This window comes from Phaseolus vulgaris, chromosome 7, assembly GCF_051622355.1.
Source record: "Phaseolus vulgaris cultivar YP4 chromosome 7, ASM5162235v1, whole genome shotgun sequence".
In the NCBI taxonomy this organism is placed as follows: Eukaryota; Viridiplantae; Streptophyta; class Magnoliopsida; order Fabales; family Fabaceae; genus Phaseolus; species Phaseolus vulgaris.
The window spans coordinates 59,578,501-59,594,169 of record NC_143504.1 but is presented as its reverse complement, the minus strand read 5'-3'; the positions used below and the strand labels follow the sequence as shown (position 1 = coordinate 59,594,169).

The window sequence follows — 15,669 nt, the reverse complement described above, 5'->3', positions numbered from 1 at the left end:
TGATTCAATTATGGTTTTTAGAAATATAGTTAAGGCTAATATTGAGATAATGTATATGATAGAAAAGATAATCCTTAAGGAATTGTTTGTTTCCATCCCTATTAGAATTTTTGAAATTTTTTATTTGTGGACATTTTCTAATTGTGAGGGTTCCATAGCTTTGACAACCTATTTTGTTGACCTTATTTAGAAGAAAAATATCAAACTTATTAACTTTCATCACATGCCTCCACTTCATATAGGTTTAGTGTCTAAGAAAATTAATAATTTTTTAAAAGACGGGGATTGGTGAAAAAAGTTTTTTTTTTCCTACCAGTTTGGACAATGCTTATCTTGATGATGTTATCCAGAATATTTTAAGAAGTCAACTTCTTTTACAACATGGTTTGATATGAGATGGTAAATTCTTTAATGTTTGTTGTTCTACACACACCTTAAGTTTCATTATTCATGAAAGATTAAAAGTAATTGGTGATGATTTAGACCAAATTATAAATAACATCAAACATATGAGGGGGTTCAAAGAGTACAATGGTGAAATTTAAACAAAGTCTTAAAAGGTTTAGTGATATTAATGCATCAAGTGGGTTGTATATTGATATCCTAACAAGATAGAACTCAACTTACTTAATACTTAAAAATCATCTTAAACATCAAGGTATTTTTGAAAACTTGTACTTAATTCATGAATCTTATTCATATTGTCCTTTGGAGGAAGAGTGAAAAACAGCTAAAAGAATTTGTAAGCTCCCATTACCTTTTTAGAATATCACTACCTTGATTTCTATCATAAGATGTCCTACATTCAACTTGTATTTTTTACAAATTTGAAAAATTCAATAGTATAAACAAATTAAGAATATGGAATAATTGATTATCCAAATTTGAGAAATATTTAAATGAATATAGTGTTATGCTTTTGATGCTATTTTACATCCAAGTATTGTTCACACACAAAGTACAATCAATTTGACATTTTAAGTTCAGTTTAATTCACATTTTAGAAAATTATAATTTTTCCAACTCAATTTGACTAGAATCTATTCAATCCATTTTAACATTTCTAGTAATGATTAATTACTATAATTTTTTAATAGCTTTGACAATATTTTTTTATTCATTCTTCGTGAAATATTTAATAAATGTTAATGTTTATTTAGCACATTTAAATTTCACTCTTAATGTAAACTTCATGGATGCAACAAAACGTGAACATTATAACAAAATTATCACTGTGGCACTTACATGTGAAAAAAAAAAACATTTTTTTCTTGCAAGAGAGTTAGTTTGCAAGCCCGTGATGCATTGTTTTGGGCTTATTTGACTAATAATGTTATATATTGATAAATTGATTATGATTTATTTTAGTAAGACTTACTCGTATTAATTGATAATGCAAGTTAGTTTTCATATTTTATTTTTTACTTTAACAATTTATCTAACATAGATAAGCCGTATCTTTCTTTAAAAAAAAAAAAAACACTCAATTTCCACATCCAAAAGCCTAAAATGTGTTACATTTTTGCAACCCACTCATTCTATTTTAGGAAATTATTAATATTGTTATTTGTGAATAAGTTAATTAAATTTAATTATTTTGATTAAACCCACTAATTTAGTCTTATTAATAGGTGTTTTAAGGCGTACATTTGGACACTTTATATAAACGTGAGATATTACTCTTTTCCACACTTTTAGGATTCCATGAGTAAAGTTCATATTTGTCCTATATTATCTCTTTCGTTTCTTTCATTTTTTTTTCTTCGAAATTTTGTTTACTGAAACATTTTGATGAAGATGTATAACTAAATGACAATCGATTTGAGATTCAAAAAAATTACGGTAAAATTTGAGTTTCTAGTTATTTTAATTTGACAAATTCTTCATTTGCTTTTCATTTATTTTTTCGATTCGATTTCCATTTTTCCATAATTATGAAGTGTGATTATTTGGACATAACACTTGAACAGTGTTTTTAGATTGTGATTCCATTTTTTTTCATTCAACTTTTTTGAATTTTTACATGAATTGTAAATTGCAATTGCGTTTATATAAAGTTCAATATATACTGTACCGTCCTGGTAGTCGGAAGTGATGACGTGGCACCAAGTTACAGTGTAGGCGTGTTGACGAGCGTCAGGTCGGCAGAAGAGAAGGAAGTCGGGGGGCTCGTGAAGTCGCCAGTTATTAAGTTGGCGTGTTCCGATCTCCAGCATACCAGGCGATCGCCCAGTTGAAGGTAAACTCAGGCGACCAAGCGATTGGAGATCGCCGGAGCAAGCACATCGCCAGAGATGAAGGTGGAGCAGATTATGAAGGCGGCCGGCGAGACCACAGGGAAGGTGTACGAGAGCACCCTAACTAGCCTGTTCCAGTAAAGATCGCGCTCCCAAGTTAGCTATGCACTGGGCAGCACCATGCATAAATAACTTAGCCAAAAAGGGAGTCAGAAGCAGCGCCCAAGTCAAGGAGGCTCCAGATGATGGCACGTGTACGACTGGATGCGAGCCACGTGTCCCAGGTCTGTAACTGCCAGGAGAGAGAAAGTGACCAGGTATATAAGAGTTCTCAACGAACTTTCTGAGGTACACACGTTCAGATTATACTCTTTACGCTTGCGAGTTCTAGAGCTGACTGTGAGAGAGAACATTGCATGGTTCCTTGAGATTTCTTGAGTGTTCTTGCTCTTAGTATTTGGTGGTTCGGTCACTGACTTGGGCGTTGGAGTGCGATCGGCTGCAGCGGCGCCGCTCTGTTCTTTTGCAGGTTCTTGAGGTGGATCTTGAAGAAGGACGGAGGTTCGAAGCGGTGCACGAGTCGATCCTTTGACGAGGCAGGTTCCAACGTTCTGGTCAACAGGCAGGATCATATACACAATTATGATAATTTCAAATTCAATTGATTTGGTTCACTTTGAATAATGATTTATGCGAGTGTTTTGATTTATATTTTTTTTCAAAGTTTTTTTTAGAATGTATTTATTATGCTTTTCTTTTCGCATTTAAACTTTTATTGTTTAAAGAAGGAAAATATTTTTCTTTCTACTAAATTGACAGAACTAAAATTAGTATACAAATTCATGTTAGGATATGTATGGATTGGAATCTTATTTGTAAAACATGAAAATGTTTTTTTACATGTAGAATGCGTATTAGAATATTGTGTTTGTATGTTGTCTTACAAAATTAAAAGTGTTATTACGAAGTAATCCATAAAACTGGCTCTTGAGGTTGAAGTTTGCACCCACTTATATATTATAAAATGTTCTCATCTTTAATCGATGTGAGATCTCCAACAAGTATCTTGATATCGTAAACTTACGTGTCTAATGCATATTGAGAATAGTTGAGTTTGTATTTAATATAAACTTAAGATCATAGGAATCTTTTGTTACATTTATCTAGTATGTATTACATAATAACTTTGTTAGACATTCTAAAGTTATTTTATTTATTATCTTCAAAAACATGTGTTATAACTTTTACGGTCATATCTTATGATCATTAAACTTGTTTATGTCTTAATAAAAGAAGTGATGAATAAAAAATATATGAAGAGAAAATGGTTCTAATTAATTAAATTTTATTTGTTTAATAAGTTGTGTGATTTAATTTTTTTGTTCTTAGTATAATTAAATTATGAAATGGCAACAAGATATGTTTGTTGAGTTTGGGAAAATAGAATAACGAAATATAAACATATGTGGTTCCAACATCTTGATAGCGACCATCATCTCATTTGCATCAATGCCAACTATGATTCGCAAATGCTCTATGATGCTACGTTTCTTCCCAATAGTGAAGCTAAAAAACTCACAAACATATAATCATTGATAAAATAATGTAATTATTAGGATATATATACATAATGTAGACTAATTCAATTTTTTTAATCTACTTAATCATAAACAATTAAGTTTATTTAAATCATTATACTATTTAATCAAAATAAACTTTCAATTTTAAAATAGTTTAATTCAATTAATGTATTTTATGTGCCAGACTTTCCATTCACATGACATGCTTCCTTAAAATTAATGCTCTTAATTTGCCTTCTAGTTATGAGATCTCCTTTATATAACTAAAACCTTTATCGGTAAATTAAGAAAGAATACAAAATTTAAATTAAATAATATTTAAATTTAACGGATAATATGACTAGAATAAATAAATAAATAAAAATTTATTATGTATTTTTATTAATAAATAAACACAGATTCTTTTACAATAAAATGCAGCTATATCATCAGTTACATCACGCTATATAATTACTGACCTCTAATTAGATTTAGTATTTGTTTCTACATAAAATTTCTGATTTCATATTTATTTTCTTTAATAAAATTGAAAAAGTTATTTAGTTATCAAAATATTAATTTTCTAAGTGTTAAGTACTCAGTCCCATTATGTTTCAATTGTTTGTTAGACGTGGTAGCATTCATACAAAATTAAATAATTAAGAAATTAATATTTTAAAAATGGTTAAAACCAAGCAAGTTTTAATTTTGATAAACTAGTTTTTTTTTTAAATTCTATTGATTTATCTTTAATATTATACGATAGTATGATGTGATATTCGTTAAATATTTTTAAATAATAGGTTAAGTAATTATTACATCTATTAGTGTATATGTGATATGTATAGTTTTTTTAAGGATACACATAGTAAATATTATTTATATATCTTAAATAAGGTTAGAGATAATAATAATTTAAACTTTAATAAATAAAAATTAAACAAAATTAATTTATGAAAATTAAAATAAAAATTAACCCAATTTTATTAAGAGGAAGAATAATCATTTCGAACTTTTTAAGATATACAAAAATTAAAAATCATCTCATAAAAACTTTATGTTTATAGCTACAAATTTTAACCCGCGAAAGTGTTGTAATAGCCCATTCTATCTTAAATTTTGTAAAACTATTTTATTATTAAATTATAATAGTTAAAAAGAATTTGAAAATAAAATGTATTTTTAGGATTATTTGATATTATGTTATAAAAATAAAATAAAAACAAAATTGTAAGCACAATTCTAAAATAAAATTAAGAACAATCACAATCCACAACTTTTTACAACTATATTACAATTTTTAATATTATTATTTTAATATTTTTCATATTATTTAATTATAATTATTTAATTATATATTTATTTTTAAACTCATTTATATAATTCTAAAAATATAAAAAGTCGTTTTCCTAAAATGAATTTATGAAGTAGCACACGTTTAGCAGCCAACATGAGTGGTCTTACCACGCCATGACCAGCCCTCACAAGGGTCCCTCCACTCACATGCTCCGTTTCCTTCAAATCAACGCTCCTCATTTCGATTCGCCTCTCAAACGCATCGCAACCGTCCATCCCACTCCCAACCCGACCAAAGGGTAGGTGAATGTGTCCCACTTTTGTCCTCCAATTCAGGGACATGTTCCTTTAAAGTCTCTGTGACTGCTACCGACACGTTATGTAAAAAAAAGGAGTACATCTAAACGGTAGAATGTTTTTTTTTTTACATCTTATTTTACAGTCTAATATTAGTGTTTTTTCTTTCATTTCTTAACAAAATTTTCATTTTATTTTAATAATCTTTGAAGAAAAACAACCTATTAAATTTTTTCTTCCGATTCAAGTAATTTAGAAAATATATTAGTTATGAAAGATGTACAAAAATTTGGTATTAGTCTTTTTCTTTAGAAAAAACAATGCACCTCCTTTGTTCCAACTTTGCTATAAAAGAGGCTTTCAATTTCAACTTTCTCACATTTACATCTCAACCGGAATACTGCCACTGCAACTCTGAAGGCTGCAACTTGCAAAGAGCAATAAGATTTGGAATATATTTTGGTGGTGGGAAATTGTGATCTCACAGAAAGATGGTATTTGAGAGTGATCTGAACCTGAAGGCAACAGAACTTCGATTGGGGTTGCCAGGGACAGAGGAAAAGGAAGACAAAAACAACCTGCATGCACATGTTGTTGTTAGAAACAACAAAAGGCAAGTGCGTGAAACTTCTCAAGACTCTGTTTCCATTTCCAAGGCCTCACATCACCAACAACGTGTGGACACTCTTTCAGCCCCTCCACCCAAGTAAGTTTTCAAGAATCATGATTTTTTCATAATTCTGAATCTGCCATTTCTGCTATTCTTTGTGTGATAAGTATGGAAATCTTACAGTTTTTTGCATTTTAAACATAAAAAGTAGAAGAATATGTTGGAAGATTAGTGATGGTGCGTGATTGGTTTGGTATTAGGGGCTTCACTTTAAAAAAAAGGAAGCTACTTGATTAATTTTATAAGAGGATCATTCTAAGTTTTTTAGTATGATAAAAAGTATTAAATATGTATAAATTATTTTCTTCGTCTAGTATAAAGAAGTGGAAGGATTTATAAGAGAATGGGTAGAAAAGTTTGTAAGAGGATTAACTTAAATTATTGTTTGTTAAGAACTTTTGTTGTGTTGTTTGGATCTGAGTTTTGAGGTTAATGGATTGAATTTGAATGCGTTTATTATTGGGATGGCAGGGCAAAGATAGTGGGGTGGCCACCAATCAGATCCTACAGGAAGAACAGTGTGCAGGAGGGTGAGGGGGATGGGATCTATGTGAAAGTGAGCATGGATGGAGCACCTTATCTCAGAAAGATTGATTTGAAAGTCTACAGGGGCTATCCAGAACTACTCAAAGCTTTAGAAACCATGTTCAAGTTGGCTATAGGTAAGAGAACAATTTTCATTGCTCTTATTGTCTTCTTTTGTTGTGGTGTGGTGAATGAAAATAATCTGAACTGGGCTTGTTGTTGGTTCAGGTGACTACTCTGAAAGAGAGGGTTATAAGGGGTCTGAATATGCTCCTACATATGAGGACAAGGATGGTGACTGGATGCTAGTTGGAGATGTTCCATGGGAGTAAGTTCCCTCCCACTCTCTTTTGTTCACGTGTCTATTGTGTTGTCTCTTAGCTGTTTGTGTAAATGTTTCAGATGAAGAAAACAAGAACCATTTTTCCAGAAATCACACTTTCTTTTCTTATATTAACTGAGAAAATCATATTTTTACTTATGACAAGTGTTTATAAACATACTCAGAGAGAGAACTTAGTTTTTTTTTGTTTTTTTTTTTCTGCAGCATGTTTGTGATTTCTTGCAAAAGGCTAAGAATCATGAAAGGCTCGGAAGCAAGAGGGCTGGGTTGTGGTGTATGAGAAAGAAAGAGGTAAATTACTATGGCCATGATGAGGAAAATCATTCTTTCAGCTTGGGTTTTGGAACTAAGGGATGTTGAATCAATGCTTTGCTATCACCATGCATGCCAATCTGAGTTGGAATCTAAAGTAGGGAGATGGAAGACTCTGTCTGTCTGCAAGTTTTGTTGATTTTGTGGTTATTTTAGAACTACCTGTAATGAGGTGCTACATGCTGTTGCTTCCATTGAACTCTTTCAATGAGCAACCTCATACAAATTTGCCTTAAACCAAGTTGGTTGGTGAACAAGAGAGATAAAAGGGAATCTGATCTGTTCATCCAACTTTTTCTTTATTCTTTTTCTTTTTGTATGACACACAACACACAAACACAGGGTAATACATCAAATATTCATGCAATATTTTGCTATTCAATGGACACAAAATTAACTAAACCCGTGTTTGTTTAAATTTGGTGGATGATCTAAAAGTTGTTAATGTGGTTTTAGATAGGTAAATGTTATGTTTAATTGGTGTTTGAGAGGATGATTTTATTGTTCATTTTATGTCTCTCTCTCGCACATGCGAAAGCAACATTTTAATGTTCACAAATAATTATTCAAAAATTGATACTGAATTTTAGTGTTAATTTGTTTCCTTTTAAAGAAAAACAAATAAAATACGAGCCACAGATGATATGAATTGAAAATCAGGAATTGTCTGAGAAAACATGTTATATGATTATAAAAATTTGATGATAATTATCTAAGAATCAAAGAAGGAAAGAGAAAATGGTGATAATAATATTAATTGGTCTTGTCATTACCACCAATAATCCCACATAGGCATCATGGAACTGTGTTGTAAGTCAAATCAAACCGAATTTGTTAAGCAAAAGGAATTGGGTTAGTCTATACATTTAGTATAGATGTAGAGAGGTTGGTTGGTTGTTGGCAAAATAATTAATATCAACAACAACCTAATCAACAAACAACCTAATACATAATATCATGCTTAAACTTACAAATTTATTTAGGATTCTTGTTCATTCCTAATTTGTAGGTGAACTCTTATAAATTCTTTAGCACAATAGTTTGACTCTTATATTTATGTAGTCTTAAAAATTAATCGTGACACACTTTAAAAATGTAAAAAAGTTTATCTAATACTGTAAATAGACCTAACAATTAAGATAAGAATATATCATTATTATTATATTTGTTATTTTTTTAAAAAGTTACTTTTTAAAAAAAAATTACCAAATGAGAAATAAAACTTGCATATTCAATAATCCTACTTGAATTCCATTTAGTTAAAAAAAAGAAACTTAATTACACGTTTTACTCTTCTCCCATCATTATTTTTTGTTTATAAATTTGAGTTACAGTAAGAAACATGAAGAGACAAGATTTACTGGAGATACTCTTTGTCTGTAAATAATGAATGAAAAGCTGAACCAATCATCACATCACTACAAACTTCATATTTCTAAAACCTAAAGTGTCATATGTTTCTGTATGCTAAAGCTCAAGCATCACACTTTATACTGTAAAGTGTCACGAGTCTGCATATCATCATTTTTTTTAATGAAATACTTTATAAATTGTTCATGTTAATAACCACTTTTGATAATTACTGGCTTTAGTTATTATAAATGATACGAATTTTGATTTTAATTCCAATCAAATATATAATTTTATCTTCTTAAATTGAAATCATTAATTTTATTATACATAAATAACATATATCATACATATTTTATATCGATCTTAGAAAGATTTTTAATACAGCCAATTTACAACTAGTAAGCTGGAAATAAGGAAACAGAATCTTAGTGAAACTAAAAGACTTATAAAAAACTTGCTCAAAACTAAGAGACTCACTCCAAGTTTCTAATAACAAGTAGAAACTTATTCAAACATATATAATACTCCCTCCCTTATAGTTGCTTGGTTCAGAAAAGCCTATCTCATGGAGTAGTGCTTATTGTTGCCTTTTACACCCATAAATATCAACCTCCATCATATTTTATTTCAGAGGTGAATGTAAAAATTACATTTGAAAATACCTAAAAAAGGGTGAGGTAGAGGAAGAAATGACTATGCTTGTTGAGGGTCTTTTAAACCCTTTTTTGTGGTCATATCCATAGCAAAAAGAAGACCTAAAAGGGTTTCTTTAGGTAAAAAAACCAAATGGATTTGTTTTGATGAAAATATCCAAATGGTTCTCTGACCAAAAACCAAAGAGTTGAGATGAGTGAGCAGCAGAACACATCTACCTAGCCACCACCCTTGGTGAGCCAATCCCACCATCTGAGATGTCAAAGCCCAAATCTTCACTTTTACACAGTGCATAGACAATGTCCATTATGCTGGGCCTCTTAGATTGCTCTTTTTGCAAGCAAGCAATTGCAACTGTGAGAACACCCATCAAACTTTCCATTGGGCATGTCTCCCTTAAAATATCCTTATCCAACCATTCCCTCAGTCTTCTAACCTTCTCTTGCTCACTCTCCACTTCAAATGTTCTGATGGCACTTGCCCACAACAGATTTCCCTCCTTATCGATGGCTTCCTTCCCAGAAATCAGTTCAAGTAACACAACCCCAAAAGAGAACACATCCATCTTTGTGGAGACCACACCATCAGCCAGATATTCAGGGGCAATGTAGCCCTGTGTTCCCACAATGTGCATGGTGATGGCATTCATTCCAGACTTTGCAAGCCCAAAATTTGCAATTTTTGCTCTCTTGTTGTAGTCCAAGAGAATGTTGCTGCTCTTGATGTCTTTGTGCACAACTCGTGGCCTCGTATGCTCGTGGATGTATTGGAGGCCATTGGCAATGTCAATGGCTATTCTTAGCCTTGTTTTCCAGTTCAACTTTTCCTTTTTCTCCTCGTGCAACCACGAGTATAGAGATCCATTCTCCACATATTCATAGACTAGATAGCAGTTTGCTTCTTCTGGGTCTATGCAGAATCCCTCCAACTTCACCAGATTCCCATGGTTTACCTTCAACACAAAAAATGACACATTGTTAACCAACCACTCAAGCATGAATCATGGTGGGCATATAGAATCAACCAACTGCTAAAACTCTTACATAGATAGTGAGTAGCCTATTATATTACATTTATTACTTTGATACTTGTTCATTAGAAATGCAACCACCTAAATTCAACCACTACCTAAAGGCTCAAGTGGAAGAATCTGAAGTGTTAACTATGATTATTTTAGACAGATCCAAATGGGAATACATTTTAACAATTTTGTCATAAAATGGTAAAAGACAAAAAGGTAAGCAGCGTCTTTGTCTTTCATTGTGCTTTTAACTGCTGCTTTATAGTTAAATCATTAACACCGTACTGTATAATAATATTAATTAACCCTGATCTGAAAAATATGACAAAGTTGAAACATCTTTTATTAAATAACTTGAAGCAACTATGCCATAAACCACTATTGTTTTATTCCTCTTGATTGATGCGTTTCTGACATACAAAACAATGGATAATCACTAAAAAAAGTCTTACAATGTTTTAGTAATCCATTCAGAGAAGTTGCTTTACTACGATTCCGATTATTTTTTGTCCCAAGTATTAAAATAATTGTGTATCTCCAGGTTCCAGGTATCTAGAGGTTTATTCCCTTGGTTTGGTTATGCTAAATTGTAAAAAATTACTGGCGGGTTGACTACTCATCAGACAAGTCACTTCACTTAATATCATCTGATTTAATCATCAACAATAAGATATTGATTAACTCCCACCCTATTTTATTCTCATACCTTAACCTTATCATTGACTGTTTCAAATTTCAATCTGTACTTACACATTTGCTTCTGCTGTATCAGAATAACACCAGGAACTAGCACAATTCATTAATTGTCTTAAAAGACATAATTATATTCTCGAAAAAAAGCAAATAATTTATAACCATGATGTTTAGAGATTTTTTCTACTCTCATCCAATAACAAATACCACAATCATAAGTTTATAACACTTTTTTAAAACTTAAGCTTACCATAATAATTTTCAAGTGATTAGTAATGCAAATTTTGTCACAGAAAGAAAATTCAAACAGACATAGAATTCAGTTTCACACCTTAATCCAAATTCCAATCACAAATGATCCTAAAACTCTTTACACTGATGGCAGATGAAAATGAAGAACAAACAATAATGAGTGATGTTATGCAAGAATGTGAAAAAAGGACAAAGGAAAAGAGATTGGTGTTGTGAGTGTTACCTTCTGCAAGATCTTGAGTTCCTCATAGGCATTCCATTTCATCTTCTTGATGGCAAAGAGCTCCCCATCAATCTTTCCTCTGTAAACGGATCCCTCGATCAAGGACCTCTTATCAAATCCATCAGTGGCCTCCACCAGTTCCTCAACCTCAAAAACTCTATACTTGTCCAAACAATCCGACACATTTGCCATGAGGTTCACATCCAAACCACCTTTCTGCCCCTCTTTCCCTCCCGAATACACCTTCTTCCTCCCTCCCTCCTCTTCCTCATCCTTCACTCCTAGCCTCTTCTTCATCACAAACTCTCTCCACACCCACACCCCACTCACCAATATCAACAACAACCCCACCAACCCCAACCCAATCCCCAACCCTCTAACAGTCCCCGTCCTATCCCTCCCACTCCCACTCTCACTCCCATTCCCACTAGGCGGCGCAGCTGGAGCCACCGCAGGCTGCGACAGAGACGGAAGCTGCTCCACCGGGATGAAAATGGTGTCATAATCATAGAGTGTGTCGTTGTTGACGTCAATTATAGCTTGTTCCTGAACCCCAAAAGTTGAGGCAATGGAGGAGATGTTGTCCTCGGGCTGCACAACGTACGAGATCATGTAATTGGTGTTGTTGGTGTCGGGGCATTTGCAGAAGACAGGGAAGATGGTGACTTGGCCGATGGAGAGGTTGGTGGCGACCAAGGTGGGGTTGACGGTTTCGACGGAAGGGTAGGTGGTGAGGTTGTTGAACTTGAAGGTGGAGACGGTGAAGAAGGTGTCGTTGGGTTGGATGACGTAGGAGATGTTGGCGTAGGAGAGGGACCCGAAGGTGGCATTCACGGAGTTGCAGGAGCAGCTCAAGGGGACGAAGAGGGGCTGGTCTTGGACCAGGGCGGAGGACTCGGAGGAGATGTTGCTCGGCGCGGCTATCGTGAGGCGGCTTACCTCGAAGAGGTCGCCGACGGCGGCCAGGTCCAGGAAGTCGGGAGCGGAGGCGCGGTAGAAGGCGTAGGCGGCGCAGGAGCGGGTGCCCGTGCACGTGAAGCCCGTGTTGTTCTCCTGACGTGGCGTTTGGGCGTGGGAAGAAGGGAGCAAGAAGAAGATGAATATGAGAAGGAGGAAGTGATGCAGTTTGAGGGGTGCCATCTTGTTTGTGCTGGCGGTTGATTTTGTTTTGGTGTTCATCAGGGTTTATATTGGCATCACCATCATCATCTTCTTCTTCCTCTTCTTCTTCTGGTCAAGATGGTTGAACAATGAATTTTCAGATTCCTTTTGAAGAAGGGTGTTCCATTTTCAACACCTACCTTCTGGCACACGATTCTAATAGTAAAGTTTATGTTTTTAATAACTTGATACAATTTATATTGTAGACTGAGGTAATAGTTTAATAATTTATATTTATCTTTGGTTTGGGAATATGAACACATTTGAGTCATGCAGAACTAGGTAGAGAACTAGAAGTGGAGTCTGCACTCTGCAAAAAATGGACCCAGAGAGATTATTATATCATGTGCTTAATAATTAATTCATTGTGCTATCTGACATAACGTCAAACTTGGTATCATTTCTTACATAATCTTGATCCCAAAAGTCTTAGAAGTTGAAGTTAGAGATCTAGAATTCCATTATTGATGAATTGGCACCTGGAATTCTAATGCCTTGACTTGGTCATAGCTTTATCCCAATGCAACTATTGTTCATATTTGTAGCACAACTTTCCCACAGTTTTTGGCAGAAAATTCAATATTGGTTAGATGTACATTCCAAAGCGACCTTCACAAGTTGATAATAAGAGACAAGGATTGGAAATGGAATACACTGTATTTTAACAGTAAAAAGTATACTGCATAAAAGTGGTGATTAGAAAAATCAATACTTTAACGGTAGAACAATCTTTGCAATAGAATATGTTCTACAAAACTTTATGGATGACTATCCACTGAACTTTATGGATTATATGTTGTTGGTTTGTGATCTGAGAGAGTGCAGTGACTGAGATCATATTTGTGTTGATGGGATTTGTTGGAACTATTAAATCTCGCCAAAGAATCAATGAAGGTGTAAGTCCATGTGAACTGCATCATCTACAGCACATCAAAGGTTTTACAACTTACTTTCATTCTCTAGGTTAATCACTATTTATAGTGTCTCAAAATCCTTGCTCAGTTAAATCTCTGCAAAAGGTTGTGCTCTCTGACTGGAGATTTTTCATCTTTAATGTAACAGATGTTCTAGATTATAGCATAAATATCTGATAAGCTTCCATTTTCTTCAAAGATTACACAGTTAACCGATAACTATTAGATTTTGTTGGTAAACAATAGTGATGGCATGATGTTGACTCATCAAACTTTCCGGTGTAAGATGATGAGAAGGCAAATTTCTGGATTTCTTCAACAATGAAAATGGTCAAGCCATGACTGGAAGATGCCATGACATCATAGCAAACTAGAAGTCATCATAAAACTTTTGACTAGGGTGTTGTTACCTTTCCTTGGAGCATTTAATGGTCAATGTATGAGTAAAACAGAATTTAAGTTTTTATTTATTTTAATGAATAATAAGAAGGTAAAAAGAAAAAAGGAGAGGAACATACACCTCTTGATCCAACAAAAACAGAAAAATGGGAAAAAGTAAAAGATGAAAACAAAATATCAAATTGAAATGACTATATTTGGAATCAATTGTGATTATAAGTGATGAAATATATACAATTATCTCTTGGTTATGTCATCCTTCTGGATAGTAGTATCCCACAGGTCACCATATTTTTCATTGAATTCCCATATGTTCATGGTATTATAATCATTTATCAACTTGTCCCGAGCTCCTCTTTCCATATTGTATATGTGAGGTTCAAAGTGGTGGGGTTTATCAGGTTTATCCATCTCAATAATGCAAAATACGATGATAAATATGCCTGCTGCAATGTATAAGTACTCCCCCTGAAAAATTGAAATTTGTTAATCAGAAATTTATACAAAGTTAGCAAACTAACAGTGCATATTCAGAAATTTGATGATTGAGTCCTTCTTTTCTTCACTAATGCCAATAAACAATTAGATTTATGTTACCGGAACATTGAAGTACACCCCAAGAGCAATGGCTGGTGGGAAGAGCCATGACATAAGCCCTGCATAAAAATAAATGATAATAAGAAAAAATACCATTATAATGAAAATGCTGTGAATGATGATGAAAAACACACCCTGGAATCCTGTGGGGGGTTCTGCTGCTGCTATCTCTTCCATAATTGAACCCCAAAATGTTCCTGAAATGAATATTCACCATCAACTTTGTCAACAAAAACAGGATGCACTTAGACAAACTTTACAGGTAAATAAATAATGAAGTACAAATCTACATGTTAAAATCATGGCTGGATTATACATTTAGGCACTTATCTCTTTTTATTCGGTGAATTTTATTATCTGTTTTTTGTTCTGTATCATATTTTTTAACTTTTATGTATTTTATAAGGATTCATCGAATATATAACATGCTCTAATGTGAAGGAAAAAGACTAAGAATCAACCAGATAATTCTCTTACAAATCTCTACAAACGACACCATTCAGCTAGATAAAAAGAATAGCAGTGATGAAAAAAGTGAAAAGAAAGTTAAAGCAAGAAAGTGAGCAAGAGTGAAAAACACAGACCTTTCTGTTGTTCTCCTTCATTGAAAGTGTGGTGGCCATCATAAATTCCATACTCAAACTCATCCTGAAATTGGCATGAAAGAAGTGAAAGTGACGATGGAAGAAAATGGGTAGAAAAAGAGAGAAGAAAGCAGAAGAATTGTTGAGAGTATATACAGCTTCAATTCCATTGGTGGCATATACTTCTCTATAATCTTCATTGAGGTCAGGCTCTATCTCATTGAAACCAGCCTTCAACAAGAACCTTGGTGGGGTGTTAGTGTTGGTGAAGATGCCATGGCACTTGGTGAGTGGTGTTTGAGAACTTGAGAATGTTTTGGGTTGAGAAGGGATGGGAGGGAGAAGTGAGAGTGAGGAACACACTGCCATCTGTGCTTTTCTTGCTTCTCTGTGTCTATCTATCTATCTCATCCTATATATAACATGCTCCACACAACAACACACTTCAATTTTTTTATATTCAATTATCTTATCATCTTCCTATTACTAGAATTGTTTTGGAACAAGAAACAAATAATCATTAGCTATAACTCCAAATCCTTATTATCAATATTTATTTTATAAATAAAAAAATAAAAT

The 15,669-nt window shown here is 33.2% G+C and overlaps 3 protein-coding genes across 3 annotated transcripts; 1 reads left to right on the top strand and 2 right to left on the bottom strand.

The window, feature by feature from the left end:
* Positions 1-5,680: 5,680 nt before the first annotated feature.
* Positions 5,681-7,641, top strand: LOC137827602 (auxin-induced protein 22B). Its single transcript, XM_068633807.2, has 4 exons — positions 5,681-6,095; positions 6,531-6,721; positions 6,813-6,912; positions 7,132-7,641. Exons 1-4 carry the CDS (start codon positions 5,881-5,883, stop codon positions 7,205-7,207), a joined length of 582 nt encoding a protein of 193 aa, XP_068489908.2. The 5' UTR covers positions 5,681-5,880; the 3' UTR covers positions 7,208-7,641.
* Positions 7,642-9,046: 1,405 nt separating this feature from the next.
* LOC137827596 (serine/threonine receptor-like kinase NFP) lies at positions 9,047-12,908 on the bottom strand. Its single transcript, XM_068633799.2, has 2 exons — positions 11,436-12,908; positions 9,047-10,198 (listed from the first exon to the last, which is right to left on the bottom strand). The coding sequence occupies exons 1-2, from the start codon at positions 12,612-12,614 to the stop codon at positions 9,461-9,463; spliced, it is 1,917 nt and encodes a 638-aa protein (XP_068489900.2). The 5' UTR covers positions 12,615-12,908; the 3' UTR covers positions 9,047-9,460.
* Positions 12,909-14,084: 1,176 nt separating this feature from the next.
* On the bottom strand, positions 14,085-15,537 carry LOC137827597 (photosynthetic NDH subunit of subcomplex B 5, chloroplastic). Its single transcript, XM_068633800.2, has 5 exons — positions 15,247-15,537; positions 15,091-15,154; positions 14,641-14,703; positions 14,507-14,565; positions 14,085-14,377 (listed from the first exon to the last, which is right to left on the bottom strand). The coding sequence occupies exons 1-5, from the start codon at positions 15,457-15,459 to the stop codon at positions 14,147-14,149; spliced, it is 630 nt and encodes a 209-aa protein (XP_068489901.1). The 5' UTR covers positions 15,460-15,537; the 3' UTR covers positions 14,085-14,146.
* Between the last annotated feature and the right edge of the window lie 132 nt (positions 15,538-15,669).